Source organism: Plasmopara halstedii (genome assembly GCF_900000015.1).
Source record: "Plasmopara halstedii genome assembly, contig: Scaffold_110, whole genome shotgun sequence".
NCBI classification, from domain to species: domain Eukaryota; phylum Oomycota; class Peronosporomycetes; order Peronosporales; family Peronosporaceae; genus Plasmopara; species Plasmopara halstedii.
This window is the reverse complement of record NW_020187031.1, coordinates 1440954-1464481: the sequence shown is the minus strand read 5'-3', so window position 1 is coordinate 1464481 and position 23528 is coordinate 1440954. Positions and strand designations below refer to the sequence as shown.

At 45.4% G+C, this 23528-nt stretch overlaps 6 protein-coding genes across 6 annotated transcripts; 1 reads left to right on the top strand and 5 right to left on the bottom strand.

Annotated features, from left to right (window-relative positions):
- Positions 1-4032: 4032 nt before the first annotated feature.
- PHALS_00309 (uncharacterized protein) lies at positions 4033-4453 on the top strand (the record flags this gene model as incomplete). Its single annotated transcript, XM_024730281.1, has 2 exons — positions 4033-4149; positions 4220-4453. The coding sequence occupies 2 exons, from the start codon at positions 4033-4035 to the stop codon at positions 4451-4453; spliced, it is 351 nt and encodes a 116-aa protein (XP_024572356.1).
- A 1317-nt stretch (positions 4454-5770) lies between these two features.
- On the bottom strand, positions 5771-6247 carry PHALS_00308 (elicitin-like protein; the record flags this gene model as incomplete). Its single annotated transcript, XM_024730270.1, has 1 exon — positions 5771-6247. The coding sequence occupies one exon, from the start codon at positions 6245-6247 to the stop codon at positions 5771-5773; it is 477 nt and encodes a 158-aa protein (XP_024572355.1).
- Positions 6248-8686: 2439 nt separating this feature from the next.
- PHALS_00307 (uncharacterized protein) lies at positions 8687-9139 on the bottom strand (the record flags this gene model as incomplete). Its single annotated transcript, XM_024730259.1, has 3 exons — positions 8687-8851; positions 8921-9001; positions 9050-9139. 3 exons carry the CDS (start codon positions 9137-9139, stop codon positions 8687-8689), a joined length of 336 nt encoding a protein of 111 aa, XP_024572354.1.
- Positions 9140-9665: 526 nt separating this feature from the next.
- On the bottom strand, positions 9666-10474 carry PHALS_00306 (Reverse transcriptase, RNA-dependent DNA polymerase; the record flags this gene model as incomplete). Its single annotated transcript, XM_024730248.1, has 2 exons — positions 9666-9894; positions 10212-10474. 2 exons carry the CDS (start codon positions 10472-10474, stop codon positions 9666-9668), a joined length of 492 nt encoding a protein of 163 aa, XP_024572353.1.
- Positions 10475-13794: 3320 nt separating this feature from the next.
- Positions 13795-15711, bottom strand: PHALS_00305 (atp-binding cassette superfamily; the record flags this gene model as incomplete). Its single annotated transcript, XM_024730236.1, has 1 exon — positions 13795-15711. The coding sequence occupies one exon, from the start codon at positions 15709-15711 to the stop codon at positions 13795-13797; it is 1917 nt and encodes a 638-aa protein (XP_024572352.1).
- Positions 15712-21072: 5361 nt separating this feature from the next.
- Positions 21073-22869, bottom strand: PHALS_00304 (atp-binding cassette superfamily; the record flags this gene model as incomplete). The annotated part of the gene is made up of 1 exon (XM_024730225.1): positions 21073-22869. The coding sequence occupies one exon, from the start codon at positions 22867-22869 to the stop codon at positions 21073-21075; it is 1797 nt and encodes a 598-aa protein (XP_024572351.1).
- Between the last annotated feature and the right edge of the window lie 659 nt (positions 22870-23528).

Sequence of the window (23528 nt, the reverse complement as noted above, 5' to 3'; positions counted from 1 at the left end):
CCGCTCGGAGTGCTCACCGCTGTCAGCGGAATGTCACTCGCTCTCATGAGCAATTGGTCATACCCATCCATCAAGTCGAGTGCACTGTACTTCGTACATCCCACCATGTTATTCTGAAGAACATCCTTTCTAGGAATCGGCGACTGTGCCGGAATGGTGGCCGCGTTGAGCTTATTGTAAGCATGAACGATACGCCACTTGCCGTTCGGCTTCCGAACACAAAACGTGGGTGTCGAATGGGGAGACTTGCTCTGACGTACCATCCCTGCGTCGTGCTTCGCACGGAAAAAGGCGTCAATGACGTCGCACTGCTCCTTGGCAGGGGCCATTGGCGTGCTACACAGTATTTGATTTCTGGAATCAGGTCGATCTCATGACGCACACCTCGGTCCGGATGTAGGACTGGAGGCGGGTCTTTGGAGACGACATCCTGAAATTCTTTTGTCAAAAGATAGTACGGATCCAAGGGATTCCGTAGGGTTCGACGATCCACTTCGTGGGTTCAGCACTCTCTTGGTGTCCTTCAAGACAGCTTCATCCAGAAGCGATGATGAGTCTATCTCCTCGTCCGGTCGTCAATGACTACTTCGGCCAAATCGCCTGCCTCCAAGGCACTGTCAAACTCTTCAAGGGACATCTCCTCCAGCTCAAAAAGAGCATCTACTGCAACATAGCCTGGAGGCGGACATCGCCATCTTCCTCCCCCGTCATACCATTGACGAGAATGTATAACTGTGCGTTATCGTCTGCGGTAGACACACTGGATCAGGGTCGACATCCGGCGTCTACAGCCAGCATACGGCGTCGCCGTCGCCTCTGTACAGAGGTTCTATGTCTCGATGGGACCAGGGTGAATACGCATTTCGCGTCGTTTGATGTCACCCTTACTTCTGCTCCTTCGGAGCTCCGATGTTATCTACAACATCCGACGAAGAGCTGCTAACCCCGCAGCCTTCGTCCAGTGGATACCGTGCCACTCCATGCGCACCTGAAGGGCCGTGCCCAAGATGCCTCGGACTCTGTCCGACCACGCCATCAATAGCATGCAGCGACTGCTTCGCAACGAGAGCAGTGCTCCGTGGTTTACGTGCTACATCACGTGCATCACTGGGGCCTCGCTCTCGATGCCTCGACCCATATCCGACCATGTCACGCATGACAAGCATCGACTGCTCCGAAACTTGAGCAGCGCTCAGTGGGCTGCGTGCCACTCCACGATCAGCCCGCGAGCCACGCTCGGGACTCCTGTCCAATACACCGTTGGTGTCTACCAACTCGGACATTCCAATGTCCAGCAACGTTGACCGTCTCGGTCCAGTGCTCTCACCAAAGAAAGCTCCACCTGGAGACGTGCGCGTAGCGCCCAAGGTCTTTGCCTAAAATAAATCCATGGCTCATGGTGTTCCAACCATGCCAATCCTAGGATGAGGTCATACCTTGCATCCAAGTCTAGGGATAGACAGCGTTCCACGCTATCAAAGTCAAGGTACTTGACTTCGAGTTCAACAGGGACCTTCGAGACCTGTTCAACGTGTCCCCGTCGCTAGGCCAACAGTGACGATATCACCCATGCGCGCTTTCAGCGCCTCAGCATACCGCTGACTTCCTTTCAATGTGAAACATTGGGCATAATTGCCCGACGCCCCGGAACCGATGAGAATATTCCATGGCTTCTCGCAGCCCTTTACGGTCGCCTCCACGACCAGCAAGCCCGGCTTGCATACACGTTCCGTTGATCAGGCTGGACCCTGCTGACCTATGTCTCCCTGAGACTCAACAAAACTCAATTCTTCCCCAGTAGGTCGCCCCGCGCCTACTGAGTGGTGTCGTTTTCCCGCGACGAACCAGACGGGTAGGCGTTAGAGCGATGGATCGAAGAACCTTGGTGCGCCATGCGCAGGGGGCAACCGTTCCGAAGGTGACGGGTGTCTCCACAGACAAAACACCGTCGTGTGTTTGTGTGCTGCCCGATAGCTCGAAGATCTGCTCCCAGGTCCTCAGCATAGCTGAGATCCATGGGCATGGGCCCGCTTGACGAGCTGTTGGGGTGTGCGTCCAACCAAGTCGTGCCGACTTGAAATTGAAGTCGGCATTCAGTGCCACATTCACCGCCTCTTCAAATGAAGATGGATGCACACGGAAGACTTCCATTCTGGCCACGCCAGTGCGGAGGCCGTCCATAAACACTGTCACTGTGATCGCCTCCGGAAGGGGATCTGCTGTCATCCCAGCAATGAGTGTACACGTCTCTTGGACAAAGTCAACCAATTTTTGTTGCCCTGTCGGGCGGCAAGAAAACGCGCTCGCACGCGATATGCCTGTTTAAGTGGCGAGAACACTCGGGAGAGATGCAATTCCAGCTCCGCCCAGGAGGTACAAGCAGCTCCGACCGAAGTGCCGCACGTCTGCCCATTCTCGCGCTCGACCATCAAGCTTTGAGATGGCGAGCGTCACGCGCTGTTGCCCGGTCTGGAGCATGGCGGATGCGATGACCATCTCGACCTTTCTCGCCTAATGTGAAGATTCTCTCCATCCTTCCCCTCACAAAGACCTTAACGCTCACCATGAGCGGCTTAGGGCGGGGAAATCATCCGTCACTGACAGTGGCGTCACAGACGCAAATGGTGCAGACATCTTCTGCTGCAGGTGCTCTAGCAGCGTGTTTTCGTAATTTGAAAACGCCTCTAGACGCGAATCGATTGCCTCGGGGCCTTGCGCAGCAAGGTGTTGCACGCCCTCAGGGCCAAGCAAGGACATCAGCATTTTAAGCCCGTCCTGCATGCCCTTGGGCAAAAGGAAAATTCCTTTATCCTCACTGAGGATCAGTTGTAACGACTTAGGTGTAGATTGACCACAAGTGCTACCAAGTGCAGCGGGATTGCCGTAGCTTTGCGCTTGAGGAAGCGTAATTTAGGTCACCGACCTTTCGTTCTATACTTATAACAAGTACGAGTTTAGCGGATCGCAATCCGCTTACTCCAAGACTAATTATAATCTTAACCCAAGGCTATTGAACTCTTCCCTTTGAAAATATGTAAAACTGACTTTATTTATTTCTATCCGCGGCATAGCCGCCTAATTTTAAATTCATAGATTTTCCTGAATATGTATAGCAAAATCTAAATACATGTACAGTAAAACCTGTCTAAATTAAACATGTTGGGAATAGGGGATAGTGTTTAATTTGGAGAGGGTTTTAAATTTAACAGGTTTTATTTAGACAGGTTCAACTGTATGGTGCCTAACATGGGTCCATATCTTTTGTTTTATTTAGAGAGGGTTTCAAATTAAACAGGTTTAATTTAGACAGGTTCTACTGTATAACTACTGGCTATCCAGCCCCGTACCGTATTCTTGTTTGGGTGTGGTCACACCAAGTTCATCCAATGTGACACACACCCCTGTTACCAGGTATGTGTAACCCCGTTACAGAAACTACACCAGATTCGCACTCACACGTTTAAGTGTCGCTTCAGCACTTCGTAATAATGAGTGTGAAAAAGTCATATTTGGGGAATCTACCTTACATTTTATAAATTGTACGGAATTCACTTTATAGGTAGTGTTATTATTGTAAATATTCATAGGTATTGAAATACCGGTATTTGCAGAAATTACGAAAAGCTGTTGGAAAAATGGAAAACTCCTGGCCGTTCTGTCAGTGAATAAGCAAGCGATTTGATTCATCACAAATTTCACACATTAAACCTGTTGACATTGCTAGGGAGAAGTGTAGCTACGTGGCTATTGTCATTATGATTGAGGTTTGCAATAAGTATGGTGCTCTTTGGTTACTGAAATGAGTCGGTGCTTCGAGAGCCAAGTCTTCAGGCATTTTCGAGCGAAACGGGCTCAGACCAAGATTCAGTCGGCGACGCAATCCATGGGAACCTGGAAACATTCCATGAGTGGTATAACCTGGTACCATTCATGTCTCTGTCCTTAGAATCAGGTCAGGTTGGTATGATATTCGGTTCTGAATGAGCTGCATATATTTAAATGCAAGTTACGCATTTCAAAAGATCTCATAACATGTGCATTCTAATAGCACCTCCGTCTGTGAAAATGTCTCAACGAAAATGCTGTAAATTGATGAGTTTCGCACAGCCTAGACCAGGCCTCACCCATACGTACTCAGCAAAATTCAGGGTATAAGTACTTCCATTAAGCGATTAGCTGTACACACACACTTCTAACCACTCGAGGATCTATTCTATAGCTACCCAGCCCAGGAAGTACAATGCGCTTGAGCACAATACTTTTCATCACAGCTATTACAATTTCCAGCGCCTTACAGCTACCGCCCAACACAATGTCGGAGCAAGGAGCTCAGAAAATCGAGCCCGCAATCAACAAACACCTTTCAGACACATCAAGTTTTAACGAGTTCGAACTTCCACGTGCACACTTTAGTGCAATTTTTAATTTTCTGAAGAAATTCGCTGCGAAGTAATAAACAATAAAACCAATAGTTACAATACAATCTCATAAGTGTGTTCTATCTAACCTACCGATACTAATAACGTTCAGAACACTCGCCATTTTATCGATTGGATGGCGGCGCTGTCAAATAGACGACCAAGATGCAATCCAATTACTATTTGCACAGATTTGTCAAAGAATGCATCGTATCATCGACTCAGCGTGACGATACATTGACTTATTTCGTCATCAGCGATTGCCCACTTTGATATTCTTCCTTAGTATCAACAACACTTTGACGTCGAAGTGGTATTGCTCTCCAAGAGCCCTGTCTATAGAAGAAGGCTTAGACTCAATGGCTAATTGTGATCCGAACTTCGAATTAGCCATTTGTCAAGGTAGCCATTTGTTCATCAAGGGATATTGAGTTTGACATTAATAGTGACAGCCAATTACTTTTAGGGGGCTTACCACTGGAATTACCTTTATCTCAACAAACGCTTGTCCGCGAAGTGTCGTGGTAGACGTCAATTTGAGTTTGTACTTCATGCATGGACGTCAACCCACATGTACAAGGCATTGTTTCGATGTATTTAAACGTTTCGTTATTGGGAATCTAATCGAACAGGGAGAACGCCCCAATGTTTGCTTGATGTGCATATTCAGGTCTTTGTTTGCTTCAAAGTTAATAACAATCGATAGAATATCTGACTACCTCAATCAGCTGAAAATGCTTTGGTTGTCCCTTCCGCAACAGTATAAGATGCTGGAAGGATGGATGGAAATTTTCGAGGACCTTGTATATCGAACAGCCTGAGCGTAGCATATTGACAAGCTTGTCGTTGTACAATTTGTGGACTTTCAGACTGAGACCTGTACTTTTGATCCAAATGACAAAAAACTAAACTGTCCGTAAAGAAGCAAGAACGTCAGGTAACTCGCGGCCAGGAATGTACAGACGTGCCGGCATGATGTGTTTGTGTACTCGACCCTTAAAGGCAAAAAACTTAGGCACTGGTTGGTGGTTCTAGCAATGCATAATCTAGATTCGTTTCAATTAGCGTCTGCACGTAAGAAGCCAGAGAAGCAAACGTCATATTCCACTAAGCTACTGCGCAAGGTTGAAGATTGTTGTCTACGCCCAATTTTTACTTGCTCAGATATGCTTTTAGCCGCAACGCTACTAGTTTCGAGAAATGGAAAGTGATAGTGTGACCTCTTCGTCAAGCACAAGTTGTATGTTTCAAATGGCAGCTAAACTTGCGTTTGTGTGAATGACAGCGGACGCTGATAAAGTGTATTCAAATCATAGAAAATGTCAAAACTTTGTATCTGTGTCTTCACTTATTTACAAAAATACGGCGGTCGCTGTGGCCAGGAAGACTCCTAAGGAGACAGCAGTGACACTAGCGCCACTTGTGGTGGCAGGAGGGGCTGTTGGTGTCGATGTGGAAGTCGCGTCATCTGTGGTGCTATTACTGCTTTCATTGGTAGAGCGGGGAGTGGACGACAATGACCCATCATCACAGACATCGTTGAGCGGCGTAATCAAGTCAGCGTATAGAGAGAACGTGCCCACAGTACACTCCGATGGGGCAGCCGTCTGGGCTTCTGACAGCAGCGACATACAGGCGTCGCTAGCGCACATTCTGGCCAATTCAGCGGTCGTGGGTGTGGTTAGACTTGTTGCGGTGAAATTAGATTGATTCATACAAGCGGCCGCATTTGGGGAGGTGATGATCAACTGCAGAGCCGCCGTGTCACATGTGGCAGCGTTCGTTGTGGCGGCTAATGCAGCAAAGGAGACGAAGACGAAAATATTCATGGCTTGAAGGAGTTGGAAAAAGTGAAGTACTTGAATGTCGGCATCGGGTGGCTAGCATAACTCTATACTGTAGCCAGAATCCGGATTATCGATCTCAATTTCTTTTCAAAAGCTGGTCGGTCTATACCATACGCATCTATACCATCCACTGTTCTATGTGCAAACTTTCATGATTATTAAATCAAGATTAAAGCATCCTGGAGCAAACAGGACACACTTAGAGGCATGTTACTGTATGTGTAATGAATGAATCAATGTGGAAGGTTCACCAAAGTCTGTGGGTTATATGACGCGGAAAGTAATGTAATCTTGTGTACATATTGGTACAATTGCATAAACGCGTTGTCCTTGTCGGCATAGTCGAGTGACCTAGCTCACGACAAGCGCAACTTTATCATGAAGAATGTCTTTGTCTAATTTATAGAACACTTGCTTAGTTGAACAACATTTGGCATCAACTGCTTCCCTTACATATAGTAGCAATCTGGTTATCTTTCTTTGCCACACTAACTGCGTCTGACCCGAAGCGCCTGACCATTTGGCAGCATCACCACTGTGAAACACGACAACTCATAGTCAAATTCATGCGAAAATACATACACCACCCCGTTTTGTCGACCGATTCGAAAAAAAAGCAAAAAGTCAAGAAAGTCAGATGTCGCTTTATCAAAGCGCGCAAATGCACATTCGCACCGCTATTCCGGATCCCAAGGCCAGCATTATTACAGCACTAATTTTCTCGAAAGCAGACGTGTGACGGTACCTCATTATGACCTCGAGTACAGAATACTACACTAGGCATAGTACCCATAGTACCCCTTTGGGTTTGCTGCCACGTACGAGAAAATTCATAATGCATAGTGACGCTAAGAACTTACGGTCCACAGGGAAGCAAAAATGTGCGCACGTGTAAAACGTGTTGAAGCTTAAGCCCGCGTCATATACTTCGGTGACATTAGCCAGTCTTCCAGTTCTGGCACAATTTTGGCAGTCTGTGTAACGGGGTTACACGTATCCTGGAAATAGGGGGGGGTGTCATACGAGATGTGCATGGTGTAACTGTAGCCAAACAAGAATACGGTATGTGGCCAGGTAGCCAGTAGTTATGCATGTATTTAGATGTTACTATATTTATTTAGGACATTCTAAACATTTAAAATTAGGCGGCTTTACCGCACATAAAAATAAATAAAAATTAGTTTTGAAGTTAAACCGAAAATGATTTTAGCCTTGGAAAGTACTAACTACTCTTGGAGGTAGCGGATTGCGATCCGTTACACTCGTATTGGTTCTTGTAAAGAACGAAAGGTTGGTGACCTACTTCCTCAAGCGCTAAGCTACGGCGGCCCCGCTGCAGGATAATGTCATTTTATTTATCTAAAAGAGATAAACACCAATACCCGCGCTGATGTTTGGCTGGGCTGTTGCGGAAAACAGCCCTTCCTATCGCTTTTTCGCTATCAATTTAGATGGGATACGTCAAGCTATTTCTCGGCAAAAGTTTCCACAACGTGATTTGCCGTGTATCAAATCAGGATCCGCATTTCACAGAGAAGTTGTTTGTGAAGATTGGACAGTATACTCGCTGATCATTCACGCACAAATACGAATGGTCAGGCTGGTTAGGCCTATCGCGCGTGGTGACACTCTCTGAACAACTTGGGCAGATGGACCACAATGCTGAAGCAACTTTTCCAGCTGACCCCTTTAACGTGTACCTTCACGTTTGTTGCCACCAACATTTACTTCAACAAAATTACTTTGGCGTCGCTAATGCCTTTATCTGGTGCCTTTATACTTTTAATCTCCCATGACGAAGATGAAAAATGGCATGTCGCAATGCGTTTCCCATTTGACGGTAGATACTGACATTGACGCACGTTTAATACTTGGTCAGTAGCTGACAAAGTTGTCTTTCTGCTATTCTCTTTTCTTCTCTTCTCTATGAAGATGACGAGGCTTTTTACAGAAAGGACTTCGGGTGATTAGCATCCAGCCCAAAATCCTCATCGTTCGTTTGACTTCAAATATCGAGCGCTAAAAGACGCTTGAATCGTCCGTCTTCTTTCCTTAACTGACTTTTATAGCTGTCAAATGGATTAGACGATGCCTTGGTCGGGCACTTGTGCTGATGAAGGGAGAAGTGAAAGTAAAAAATATATTCAAGAAGTTTTAGCTGGATTTTACATGCACACTACGCGTTAAGCGCAAAGACACGCGGTCTCACAAGACACGCAGTCTCACAAAGGCACGCGCCTACGCCTGATATGAATGGCCCTAATGTCTACGCCTCATTCAATTGGTCTCAATAGAAAAACCAAGCCAGAATTTTTTAACATTGTCGACTTGACGCATCTGTGAAGGTCCACGGGGATCCAGTTTCCGTTCCGTAAGCTGGTTTTTCCATTTATAACAAACAGTCCCCCCTAGAGCCCCGAGTCACTCTATGTCGACGAGTCCGATCTTTTCTCGCAACACCTTCATTTGTGGCGCCGGCAGCGACTTCGTCACCTCGTCCACGAGCATTTCAGCGCTAGCAACATACTCTGACAACACGACGCCCTTCTTGGTATAGTCTTGGATGAAATTGATCTTGACGTCCCACTTTCACGATAGCCGCCCGGTTGTCCATCAGCATGCCCATAGGTAACTTGATGGCGATATCCAGCTCACCAAGTAGCTCTTGTGTACCCACTTTCGCTGCGTTGTACCCCGCCTCGTTGTCGATAGAGCTAAGGAACTCTGATTCTTGCACTGCCATGATACCGTCATACCGTTCACTTAGATGACAGCCGCGCTCACAGGCTTCCAGTCGTCCTTTTCAGTCGCAAAGTCAGCGTCAGTGTATGAGGGACGCAGCGGTAGTTCCTTGGCCTTGTCATCATCTGACATGCAGAGCTTGTGTGATCGAATGCTACCAAGCTACCGAGAGGTATGCTTAGCGAGCTTCCAGTCCGCCATCGTTGGTGCACGCGTTCGTCGTGTCGCACAATGTACAGCGAACATGGTGTCCGGGCGCGTGCGTCTCGCGACCCACAGCAAACTCCCAATAGCGATTGAAAACTAGTAAACATCGTTTCCACCGATGTTGTCTCCTTCGTCGCACGCGGAAGTAGCTTGGCCATATCAGCCTTTGCCGGGACTTCTTCATCGATCGGTGTGCCCACTGGATTCGCTTTCTCCAACTCAAACTTGGTGATCGTCTTCACAATAGCAACTTCTTGGTCGAGCTTGTAGCAATTGAGCCCATCGTACTGCTCGCGAGTTCTCAAAAAATGCTGACAACGCCGAGGTCTTTGAGCTCCAGCAAAGCCATGTCAGTGGAGAATTGAAAAACCCTGCTGTCGTTTGTACCGGTCACTATTAAATTGTCCACATATGTTCCGACAACCGTCATCCTATCGCTGTCAGCCTTGAACTACAAGCATGCATCCATAACACATTGGCTGAACCCAAGCTTGACCAATAAACGATGTAGGTGTTCATACCAGGGGCGACCTGTCTGCTTCAATTCGTACAGGCTCTGCCCGTGAAGCAGTTCAACTTTATCCACGATATCAGCTTCGAGGGCCTTAAGCTCTTCTTTCGTAATGACAAGTCCGTCGGGAACGAAATGAAATTTTGTACGCCCTCCTCCGTTGTTGCCTCTACACACACCACAATGTCTGACAGAAACGCCCCATATAAACGCTATGGCAAAGATGAACTTGGCATCAGTTATTGTAATCTCAGTCGCAAACACTAGGGAAAATTAATGCCGGGCGTCTGTTTGCTGCCGCAGGCGACAAGTCGAGCTTTGTACACCTCAATTTTTCCAGTACCCGTTCGCTTCTTCTTTTACACCCACTTAATATTCAAACAAACTGCACTAGGCTTGCACTTAGCGAGCTTTCACGTGCTGTTGGCTTGTAGGGCAGTGAGCTCATCCTGTTCAGCTGCCGCTCACCATGCACTCTCAGAACACTTGCGCGCCTGCTGATAGGTTTTCGGCTCCGGTTGATCTGCATGCGGGTTAACGTCATCGGCTTCGGAAACGGTCAGAGCTACAGGTCCACCGGGTACGTTTGGCTCACTTATATCCAAATCTCCATCAGTTCTGCACGGCGGCGTGACTTGCGCGCGGCCGACGAGATCTGCGGGTGTGCTTAATACCTCCATTGATGCCTTCGTCGGGGGCATTCGAGCAGCTGGTGTCTTGGCGCTTGTGTGTTCATATTCTTTGCGCATGGCGAATGACAATCACTTTTGCTTTCCGACGGCAAGTATACTTTGTTCCCCTTGGTCTTTTTGTCTTTCCAACAATGACGCTCTCACACACTTGTTCATGGCGCGCTTCCCTGGGTCACGAAACACAGAACACTTGGTTCTAAACACCACGTTGTCACGAAGGGTTGGCGCTTGACCAGTCAATATCTCGAGTGGTGACTTCCGATCCGCATTGGCACGTGACGAGCTCCGGTTCAGTACATACGTGGTGTACTCAACTGCGTCACTCAAGAATAGAAGGGGCAATTCTTTACCAAACACAGTGCACCGAGCCATGTCGAGGATTGTGCGGTACATCCGCTCCACTTTTCCATTTGCAGTTTGATTATTGACTTCAGACACTTGACGAACCGTTCCGTTTTCTTTGCAAAAGAGATTTACGTTTCGATATTCTCCTCCGCCATCCGTGCGGAGAATGTGTACTCGACAGCCAAACCATTTGTCGAATTCTACAAGAAAGTTATTTTCGGCATCCAGGTTTTACTTTCTTGCCATAGACATCTTGCAGTAGTTTGACTTGCGGTCCAAGACGTTGAGTATGTATCAATTACTTTGACGATCAAGCGGTGCCATCGAATTCCTCAGGTCACTAGGACTGGCTCCTCCGCTCTTGTCAATCGGTGCGTGCTTTCCGGTGTCCTCGGTCGGCTGTTTTGCCCAGTTTGCTTGCCCTCAGCACAAACCATAGGTTATTTCTCACGGTTCATTATCTTGATACCGGATGCAGGGTCCTCGCCATGCTCTCGATGGTGTCTAGCGCAAATGACCAAAATATGCGTGGAACCCCGTCAAACAATACGAGGCGACGACCGACGAGACTGTGTCCGTGCTCGAGTCCACCACATTCATGTTCAGCTCTGCCACATTCGTATTGTTCGCGGCAACTGACTTGAGGCTAGCCACAAGCACGTTGTGCTCCAGGTCAACGTAGAACACCAAGTGGTCACTCCTCGTCAACGCCAACTTTCCGTTGCGCTTGGTGAGAGAGCACCCTTTTGCAATCAAGAGTCCTCATAAATCAAGTTCTGCGCCATTCGGTGCATAGTAAACGCCACTGAGCTCTACCTCAGTCGTGAACAATCAACAATCGCGCGCAGAATCACCGATCCTTTCTTGGCCACATCCATCGTCCGCCCATCTGGCGACATGCAGATGTCCTCGACAGAACACCCCACTACGCTTGTCAGCAGCGCGGAGTCGCTGACGAGATGTCGGCTGACAAAGCTGTCCAGGATCCAGCTCTAAGCACTCACTGCCTGGGCGTCGCTGCCGCTAGCAGGTGTGAGCTTTTCCGACTTGTTCTTGTCGTTTCCAGTGGAGCGCGCCGGGCAGTTCTTCTTCGAGTGTCCAAATTCTTGCAGCCCTGGCATCGCCGCGTTTCCTCTTGTGTCTTTGAAACCGCAATTTTTTAACATGTTTCATTGCTCCGTCTTTATCAGACATAAACCCACCAAATCGTTTGCTTGATGAAGCAGAGCTGGTCGCGTGATGTCACACTTGGCCATTAAAGCTTGCCATAGTCCGGGTCCGCGTACTTGAAGATGATCCTAAGTAATAGCCTAGGTTTCGCGTTTGTTGCCATCATGAAATCATTCAAGGATAGGAAATGCTCATTCCACGATTGCAGCGGGTCCTTCTTGGCTTCAAACAGCTTCGCTTCCTGAGCATCCTTTTGAGCGACAAGTGCATCTGGTCCATCACGAGCCAAAGCGTCGGCTGTGAGGCCCACCAGCGCATGATGTGTTCCTGGTAGAAAAGCTCACCTTTGCCAAGTAGATGCTGATCGAAATCGTCTACCTTGAACCGTTCCGGCCAAGCGTAGCCACACGCCTGCCCCGCCATCTCGATCTGCTCGATAAAGAGCAGCGCCCAATGCTTGAAACCGCACCCAAGTCCTTGTAGACTGTACTGTCGTCGAAGTTGCGCATGTAGATCTTTGCGTCCTTGGCCGGCGGCGGTTGGTGTGCTTGAAACTGTGCAGTCGGTAGGTGGACTGGATACTGCAGTGGTGGTGGCGCTGGTCTTTGAGCCATGAATGGTACACCTCGCGCTTGATGTCTATTGCCAGGTCAACCATGTACGCCTGAGTCTGCGCACCCATGCCGAAGTTTGATGCGCCGATCCCATGTATCTCAAGTGATGCATATCCTGGCTGCCTCCTTGCTGCAATGCCTAAAGGTACAAGCTTTGACCAAGTCCGGCCACATGTCTGAGTGGCGTAATCGGCACGCCCTGCTGTTGCATCCCTAGCAAACGCTCGAAGCTGTCGACCTTGGCCGCGAGCTTGGTCATCAACTCCAGAAGTCCTCCAAGGTTCGGCGCGACTCTCTCTTCCTGTTATGCTGAAGAAGGTTAAGTAAAAGTGAGAAATATATTTTAGGAGTTTTAGCTGGGTTCTACATGCACGCTACACGTTAACCGCAAAGACACGCGCCTATGCCCGATATGAATGGTCCTGATGTGGACGCCTCATTCGGTTGGTCTCACTAGCGTCAGATCCTAGTCACAATTGTACCTTCAACATTGTCGACTCAACGCATTCGTAAAGGCCCACGGAGATCTGGCTCTCGGTCACCTGCACGTATGCTGGCTTTCCATCAATATCCAATACGATCTGTCTCCATCTCCCAGCACGCAATTTGAGCGCAAAAACCCGCTTTGGCACTCTTGCCAACATTCAGTTTACAAGGTGCAGCCCTCATGAAGAGCGCGAATTTTAAAGTACTCCTAATGATGTATGACCTGTAAGGCTAGGAGAAAGCTAGCGTAGCTACTTTTCGGTGCAATTTATCACTATGCGTGATCACGCATGATGCATGTGGGCCTTTCACTTAGACCCAATGCAATACAATTCCCCCCGCGAATGCTTCTGACGGGGTTGACGTTTACCTTGCACAGTGAAATTTACGACTCAATAAGTCCGCGTTGATAAACGCAAAGAGGCTTGTACATTACAACCAGGCGCAGAATCAACAGTCTCTCATGTAACTACGTCTCTAAACAAGATCATGAGACCATCAGAACTGATGAATCTGTTTGCAATATATCATATAGATTGAATTGCTCTAAATGCAGGAAAGTGTATCGTGCATGTACACAATTGCAAAAAGTGTAATGTGTGCCTACACAAAAGCACATTGTTTGTCGTCAAGATCAAGTGTTCTATAGCTCACCTAAAAATTACGTCTCAATGCATTTGTGTCATTCCAGGATAAGAAGTAAACAATCTAAACTATACTGTACAGTTGATCTAGTCTTACTTATCATCTTAGCTTGCCAATTTAACGACGGCCAGTATGAAATTTCCATAAAATAAACATGAAGATGGCTTGAAAAACCGCGACGAATCCCAAAAGATACATCATATCCCGCATCACATCCACGTTCTCCATACCGTAACGAGTTAATATTGCCTTTCCTCTTTCAGTTGTCGAATTTTCAAATTGCTTGTAGACAAAAGACTCAAACGAGTACGAGTGAAATGCAAGATAGTAACCCCATTTCCAGTAGCTCGGAATTGAGTCACGAGGGACCATAAAGCCCTCACAGAGCATAAACATCCCAAACACACCGGCACCTAAAGCAATACCAATGATGTAGTGAGGAACAGCTGCACCAATAACGTGCATCATCGATTCAGCGACAACAAGTGACAAGAAAAGATTCAGCAGAAATAACTCAATCGAGTTTAAATCTGCCAGCAATACCACGAGAGCTGTTGACATCACTGCAATCAAAAAAATACCCGGTAATGCTGCAAGAAAGTTGGCACAGACATAACTCACTACACTGAGCGAACTATTAGCTCGTTCCCGAGCAAATACTGCACGCTGTTCGATAAAACTTGGGAGTACAGCCACTGACATAAATACCAGAAATGCTTGTACGTAAAAGAGCATTGGAACCAAATCTTCATCTGTCAAGTCGTTGTTCGTGCTTAAGTACATTGTACCCACCATAAAACTAAGACAGAAATACATCAACAATCGAATCCAGTAAATGCCTGGATTTCGAAAATTGTTAAGTGTGTTGCGATACATGAGCACACTAAATTGACGTAAAGCTGACGAAGGTCGAAGCTCAATGTCAGGTAGATGTATCATGTGGATTCGATCGGCCAACAATTGATCAACTAGTTGTTTCTTAACACTTCCTTGACTATATGCACACACGAGTTTTGTCACATCCACATGGTCTTCAAAGTCTGTATTGACCAGATTCACATAGTACTCGGCTGGATTCATGTACTTGGGACAATTAAATCCAACTGAGGCAAAATGTGATATCATATTAACGCGAGAGCCACAGTACACAGTTTGTCCCAGTGATAAGATAATAACATTAGTAAACATGTCGTAGACTAGGGACGAAGGCTGGTGAATCGTGCACAAGACGTTCTTGCCTTCACCACATAGCTTTAGAATATACTTCATGACATTGTGGGCTGAGCTTGAGTCAAGACCACTAGTAGGTTCATCTAAGATCAAAATGCTCGGGTTCGACAGCAATTCGATCCCAATACTCAGTCGACGCTTTTGACCACCCGATAAGCCTTTACGAAATATATCACCAACCAAAGTGTTCCTACATGCACCAAGTCCCATGGCTTCAACAACACTCTCGACTCGAGTGTGAATATCCGTCATAACAATCGTATGAGGTAAACTAAGTCGTGCTGCCATTTTCATGGTCTCGATAACAGTAAAAGACCCTAGTAGCGAATCTTCTTGTGCCACGTAACTCGTGACAGCCCGAAACGTTTTTGTTACGCGTTCAATACCGTTCAACTCAATCGTACCAGTTAAATGACCCGAACTAATTCGATCGGCCAATAGATCGACCAAAGTCGTTTTGCCAGACCCAGATGGACCCATAATCGCCGTAAGTTCTCCTGGTGCGCTACGGCCACTGACTTTGTCAAGAATCATTTTATGTCCGTGTGGATTTTTACTCGTCTTTCGACTTGATACGGCGTAGCTTAGATCGCTCCAACTTAAGACGCATGGATTCAAAATGTCGTCATACTTATTCGCCCCATTCCGACTGGACAGACCAGGATCAGTCGAATGTTCCGACACAACATTAAAAACATTACGACCATTTTCAAGGTTATATCCACTTTCATGGTTTGAGCGTTCAAGTATAGGAGGCGATAGTTCTGGCAAGTTCGTGTACGCTACAGCTGGTGATGTCGCCATTCTGAAACTTGAAAAGTGAGTCGACTACGGTGCAGTAAAAATAAAACGTCCGTCATTATTTTTATACATGTCAATTATAGCATCGAAGCTCAAATCGATTGTGATCATCGTAAAGACGGTCACCCTATAACAAAGACCGATAGGTTTGATTTAAGTATTGAGCTGAATTCGAATAAGCATTTGTTCAAATGGGTTCAATCTTTTTCTAGTTCATAGACTTTACATCGTCTCCTTCGACAAGCTCAAGTGCATTCGTTTGATCACCTTGAAGCGACAAGAGTGATTCTTGAGGGTCATTTGATTAAGACGCGGTGAGAATTGATATGGTGACGTAAATGTAAGAAGTTTTCGATAAAGAAGATTTAATAGCGAAAGAAAGATTGGTATTGAAATATAGTTATCAGTAACACAAAAGTCACGCGTATCTATTAACACTAAGATGCCCAACAAGTTGCGTCAATCGAATCTATAATGTCCTAATATATTTGTGGGATGTAGACTTTTCGTGGCGGTTGCAGGTGTAATTGTCCATATACTGACTCTTTAACTCGACAGAAAGAATGGAGATGACCAAGAGAGTGTAAGGTTCTACTTTTCTTCGATGTGCCATGAGGTTTGTGTCCTGACAGTATAGAGTGTAGAACGATGCCTCAAAGTATCGAGTTTTTGATCAAAATAGAGTAGAAAGTATCAGGAGTTTACGCGTTTTCAGTTTGACGAATCTAATCTTCACAGGTAAAAGTTTCAGCAGCCGATCGTACTAGGAGAAACCAGGGCCATCGAGGGTCTATCTGCTTCCTGGACGTCGTTAGTAGCCATGCATACCGACAGTGTTAGCTCTGGTGACGTATCTAGTGTGATGAACGTCACTCTACGATGCTCAAAAATCCACCAGTTACTTGAGCCCCTTTTTAGTGCATGAAGTCATGCGAATGACAGTTTAGGCTCAGTGTGGCGAGTGTGATCTTGTACAAAATCAGAATGTGTCATGGACGTGTAAGAATCTGGTCGTAATGGCTTGTCGGATAGTCAGAAGTGCCATTTATGTGCTCACCATCAAGTTCTTACAGCATAATCTCAATCAATTTTTCCTGATGAAACTATAAAAGCTTCAGCGTTATTGAATTACATTACACGATTCAAACACACTACATGTCGTCAGGTTAGTTGTCTGATCGGAATCAAAATCCTTGAACATGGCACTCAGCTTGCATATTACACCAGGTTTAGTTGAGTTATGCTCATATATTGTTGTCAAATTCAAGTAAATTTAGTTAAGCTAATATTTTGTTGTCAAATTCAGGTAAATTTATCATGGTCGCGACAACGAGATTAAAATCTAATTAAATTTGTATTGAAAATATTTTCCACGATAAATACAGTGTCATGTTGGATAGATCCTCGTTACTGGTCACGAGCCAAGATAGACGCTTTGCATCGAACGGATATGGCTGTCCATAGCTTCTCATGTGTATTTGTCTGGGATTCGTTTATAAACGGGTAAAATCACTTATCTGAGCTCGAACAACGATTTGTCAAAAGAAGATCTCATCCGCGTTCTAAAGCTGCTACAACATAAAGGCGAAAGGCCCTATTTTTATCAGCTCGAAGTCGAATCACAAAAGACCGTAAAGTAATGCTAATTATGTCCGAGGAATAGCTGCACCGCTAACGTGCATTGACTTGGCGACGGCTTCCGGATTTCTCAGCTCCTGCATAAGTGACCAGCACTCTCTGGACCAGCCAGTCAGCAAAACGCTGTGCGCCGCTTTTCTCCCGGTTGCCACGTGTTTTACCGGAAGTCGCCTATACCTTATAGAAATGTAGTAGCGTGGCGGCAGTGTGCAGGACCTTAAGGGAGAGCAGACCGACCGCACCCGGGGACATCAGCGCCAACAGAACATTCCATCTTCCGGCGATATCAACTTGCTTTAGTCGTCGCATGGGTGTCCTCGCTCGATTTATTCAGAAAACTCCTCTCCAGCGTTCATTGGCGGTCGAGTTCTCATCTTTGGCTCACCGCTGCCAGGAAGACGCTCTAATTTCCAGGTTGGAAGGCCGCTAGCGTGCTTTTTAGGCAAAAACCTCCTCTTTTCCTGGATGTCATTCAGCGCAATGACGAAATTCGTCTTCCAATACATCAGCGTCGTGCCCCCCGGGAGTCTACACATGCTGGGAACTAACCCGAAGTCTGTGGTTTGTCTCCGGAACGCATCTTTATCTAAAATGCGATTTTCATTTACAGCCGCCACATATTCAAGCTTTCCGTATCAGGCGCAGATTCACAACCGACGCTTAAAGAAACAATTGTTGGTGGGCGAGAATCGCAGTGATTCTCCGAGTTCTGACCAAACACTTCTGCCCTCGCCCGGCAGCTAATGGCCAAGCTGATCCCGAGGCGCAAACGCTCACTGCGTTCACCCTCTCCACCACACTGGTCTTATGTTGCAGGCCTGCTGTGAAGCTCACGACGGCTTCCAGCTGGTCCCTAACGAGTGGAGTCTGGCTCAATTAGCCAGATTATGGCAACTGCAATCGCGATAGTCACGCTGACTCATGCCCAAATTTGCTCGCTCGCCGTGCTTACCAATGAAGCAATCGAGAAAGAGAATTTCTGCGATGAAGCCGTTTTTGTCAAATATGTATTTATACCCATATACCCGAGCACCGCTCGCAAGCGCTTAAAGTGGTTCTCCATATTTAATTTACCGTGCTCGACTCGACTACGGACGGATACATCGTCAAATAGTAATTGTGCATTGCCTCGATGTGGTCTGCACAGTTGCGTTACCAAACCATTGAGCGATACTGGTGCATAGACAGTTCTTCTCCCATAAACAGCTACGCTAAAGCATTCCGCTCAAAGCACTCTCCGCAGTGATGAGGGCATCATTACTTCCTGTCACAATGTTTTTTAAACCACCCGATAGGTCGAGCGCACTGGACAAAGTGCGGCTGACAATGCTGTTCTGCAGCAAACCTTTTTTACGAATGGACTTTACGACGTATTAATAATTTCATTTATTTTGCTGGTGGAATGCACAATTTAATATGCCATATTCGCCGCCAAGTGTCAAGTGTTCAATATAACATTAGCAAACATGCATGGTGCTTTGGACGGCTATGACGTCACACTGTTTTCTTGATAAAGACCATTGTCGTTCTTGATCTCGAACAGCGCGTTACCGGGACGGCTAAGACGTCACACTGTTTTCTTGATAAAGACTATTGTCGTTCTTGATCTCGCACAGCGCGTTACCGAACATGACGTGATGCACTTTTGCGAGAGAGAGTGTGAAGTAATATTGGGCCCCGGGAGTCAAGTCAATTTTATGATGCAAACCCCTATCTGAAGCTACCACGCGTAGGGTTTTATTCACGTCGTTGTATATCATCATCAAAGGGTTAAAAGGATGCGCAAGCTCCGTCGCTTGATGAACGAACATCGTATCCGTGTTTACCGGTTTCATTGCCGCCGCGTACTGTATGCCGTTTTCGACAGTTGCGCGTCCTACGTAATTGCATAGCTCCCCTGAATAATCAGACATCTCGCGATTCATAGATTCCGAAAGGCTGACTCCAGCAACCCTGGAGCCTAACTTCCACCTAGCTATAGTTAAGGGATGTATTTCAGTGACTACGACCTACAATAGGTACAATAAACCTATTATTTCCTAGTATTCCGCCCTACACCTGCCGAGTGCGAGGATTTTGCCAGTCGCTCTTGCATATGAGCTGGAACCTTCGTCCCTTTCAGCCAAGAGCAAAGATAGCACGCAAGCCCGAGGCATTTTGAAGACCTACAGATGAAATATCTCTGTATAAGCACATATCTGATACGTGTAAACAGGTAACCTCGCGCCGCGAGTACTGACACACTTGATCAGTCTGCTCAGTTCAGCAAAGTATTAGTTTTTTTACATGGACTTCATTTTGGAATATCCAAAAATCGAGTGATAGTGATGCCGACATTGTGGTCTTTGTGAATTATATGATAAAAAAGGCTCATCTCTCCGCTATTAACGACACTATTACCGGTGATGATACAACCAGGCTACACATCAACAAAAGTTTTTGTAAACAATCTTTTCCGGCGGCCATTGTGGCAAATTGAAAATCTGCTCTTTCCAACGCAGTTTTGATGATCATTGAACAAGCTGGAGTGAACCAGATTTCGCATATTCATCTTTGAGCATCCACAGACAGGTGCCTTGGGGGAATGCGTTTGTTGAGTGGAGGTGCTACATATCCTTAAAATCCCTTGTGTGGGGAGACTGCGGTGCTGGGGACAACCCCTCCAATTTTTTGCATTTACGTAAAATCAAACTGTGCATGCCTCTATAGACTTAGGTACATTTAATACATGGTTTTATCAACCACACTATGACATTCGGTCAGGGTGTTGCTGTCGATACAAGTTAACTTAAACTTGTCAGCCTTGCAACACTTTGTAACAAAATCGACAGTCGTGTTTTCAAGAAGTAAAAACGTCTTTCGAAACCTGAGCGGAACAATGGTGGGTATCTAAGACACACGATGAATCATGCTTGCCAAAGTCGGAAAGATAGTTAAGATTCTGATGCAAAAATTCAACACAGTTAATTTGCTGCACCTGAAACGTATGCCGTCTCTATGATATAATTGCACCTTCGCCATATTTGCCTCTTGAGGTCGTAGATTCCGAGATGAAGCAAAAAATATCTCTTTTTGGCTGCATTCTTGCGCAGGGTTCACTGGTGTCGAGATCGCAGATGCGATTATGATTTCGTTTGCAGTATGACCACATTTATGACGTCTCTGCTTCCTTAATCCATAGGAAAAAAATTATCGTCTCTCCCACCGAAGGATGGACAGCTCAACACTAGCGACTTGAGCCAGTTACGCTGCACTGGCGATTGGTCGAGATCCATCGAAAAATGATTAATCCACGCGTTCTCGGACCTAGTGAGTGCCTTCAGGCTCTTCATCATTGTTTCCGGTCTTTTGATTGACAAGAATGCCAATTTCTCACTTCAAACAAAGCATGTCTAGGTATTTCGAGGGTCAACTAGTCGAGAATTTTTTGTTCCATCCTCGCAGGGGACAAATTTTTTTCACGACTCAGTCGTGGGATTGACTGCAAGTGCTACCAGGTGCAACAACGTTCTAGCGCTCTTTGAGGAAGCTTTGGTTCAGTGAGTCCGCGCTGATACACACGCAGATATTGATTCAGGAGCGTAAGCGAGATAATGTAAACGAATAAAGGACTTACTATTTAAAGCGTGAACATTAAATTCTATCAAATTTACGTAACGCTACATTTGAAAAACTAAGCAAAAATCCGAAATTGTATATTTCACCACAACTACACAAATCTCATAACTAACGACGCCCTGTGTGAAATTTCCACAAAAGAATAGCAAAAGTAATCTGAAAAACTAGAATATACAAAACGAGGAAAGCCATATTTCGTAAGACATTGACGTCTTCCATGCCATATTTCATCAAAATGCCTCGAGCTGCATCTGATGTTTCATTTTCAAACTGTTTAAAGACAAAAGACTCGAATGAATAGGAATGAAATGCAAGATAATAACCAAACTTCCAATAAGTCGGAATTGAAGCAGAAGGAATCATAAATCCTTCACATAACATAAACATTCCAAACACACCCGCACCAAGTGCAATTCCAATGATATAATGAGGAACAGCAGCACCAATGACATGCATCATTGATTCCGAAACGACGAGTGAAAGAAAAAGATTCAGCAAAAAATACACAAATGCGTTCAAATCCGCTAGTAAAACCACAAGAGTCGTTGACATCACTGCAATCAAGAAGATACCCGGCAATGTTGCTAGAAAGTTAGCACATACATAGCTGAGGACATTTAACGAGCTATTGGCCCGTTCTCGAGCAAATACTGCACGTTGTTCGATAAAAAATGGAAGTACTGCCACAGACATAAACACAAGAAATGCTTGAACGTAGAAAAGTAGTGGAACTAAATCTTCTTCGGAAAGCTCATTGTTTGTACTCAAGTACATTGTACCCACCATGAAGCTAAGACAGAAATACATGAACAATCGAATCCAATAGATACCAGGATTTCGAATATTGTTTAATGTGTTGCGATACATGAGCACATGAAATTGGCGCAATGAAGACGGCAATGGCTTTTCAATATGTGGTAATCCATGTAATGTCTTGTGGTCACTTTCGATGCGAGTACTTACTTCTTTGCAAATTTCACTCTGTTCGTACAATTGTACAAGTTTCGGCACGTCGGCATGATTCTCAAAGTCTGTATTGACAAGACTAATGAAATATTCAGCTGGATTCATATACATAGGACATTCGTAACCAACAGATGCAAAGTGTGGAATCATCAAGCGACGTGGACCACAGTATACATTCTGACCTGCTGATAACACGATAACGTTCGAAAAGAGTTCGTAGACTAGCGATGATGGTTGATGGATTGTACATATCACCGTTTTACCTTCAGTACATAACTGAGCTATAAACTTCATCACGTTATATGTCGCACTTGAGTCCAAACCACTTGTAGGTTCATCTAAAATCAAAATACTTGGATTTGATAATAATTCAATTGCAATACTAAGACGTCGCTTTTGACCACCAGACAATCCCTTTCGAAAAATATCACCAACTAATGTATGACGACAAGTGGTCAATCCCATAGCTTCAATAACTTCATTTACACGAGTTTCAATCTGTGTAACTAAAATCTTGTTGGGCAAACTCAATTTTGCAGCCATAGACATTGTTTCTTGTACTGTAAATGATCCAAGTAATGAATCTTCTTGAGCCACGTAGCTAGTTAAAGCCCGAAAAGTTGTCGAGATACGATCAGTACCATTTAATTCAATCTCACCCGTCATTTCTCCTGAACTTATTCGATCAGCTAATAGATCAGCAAGTGTTGTTTTACCCGAACCGGATGGACCCATAATAGCTGTGAGTTCACCTGGTGCACACCGTCCAGTAACATTGTTAAGGATGAGTTTTCTATCCTTTCTTGTCTTGACGGCGTAAGTGAGATTCTTCCAACTAAGTACGCACGGATTAACAGTAGGATGATATAAAGGCTCAGTTTTGTCACTAGCTTCAAGTGAATCAACAGACAAATATGGCGTCAAGTGTCGGGACGTCATGATGAAAATGATGAAGGGAGTCGTTGAAGAAAGACAAAGTGGTGGGAGTACCACATGTGAATGGTCGATAGATTGTGAAGTAACAGATGGAGAATGACGTCAGTATGTAGTGAAGACGAGAAGATGCACATCATTTGATCAATACTTGAGCATACTGTCTTTTCACGACTTTAACGGTCTTTTAAACGCCTTGTTGAAAACCTATCCCATTCACTTTTTATGCATAGAGATATGAAACTTGACGTAGGTACCGGTGGTTACTGTGGCGATATAAACCGACATGATAACCCCGTTTTTATATAAATGGATTGTACACATGTACGACTAAAGAAGTCAGTGAGTATGTTGCTACAGCAACTTTTCATTAATTTATGAATACTATTAAAAGTATTGTCATAAGTTAAGAATTTGGTAGAGAAAGTCTAGGCATATCTTGTAACTAGCCACATTTTCTTGCGTCAATCGCCAACGATGTGTTCTTTATCTCAATTTAAGTGACGCAAGTCAATACATCAACGCTTATGTACGCTCTACTTGAAGAACACCAGTCAGTGTAATATCTAGAGTCATAAGACACGCTATACTAGGCGGATATGAAGAAGAAGAAATTGATGATGAAGAACTTGATGAATGATGAGGTATCCTCGGAAGACTCGAAG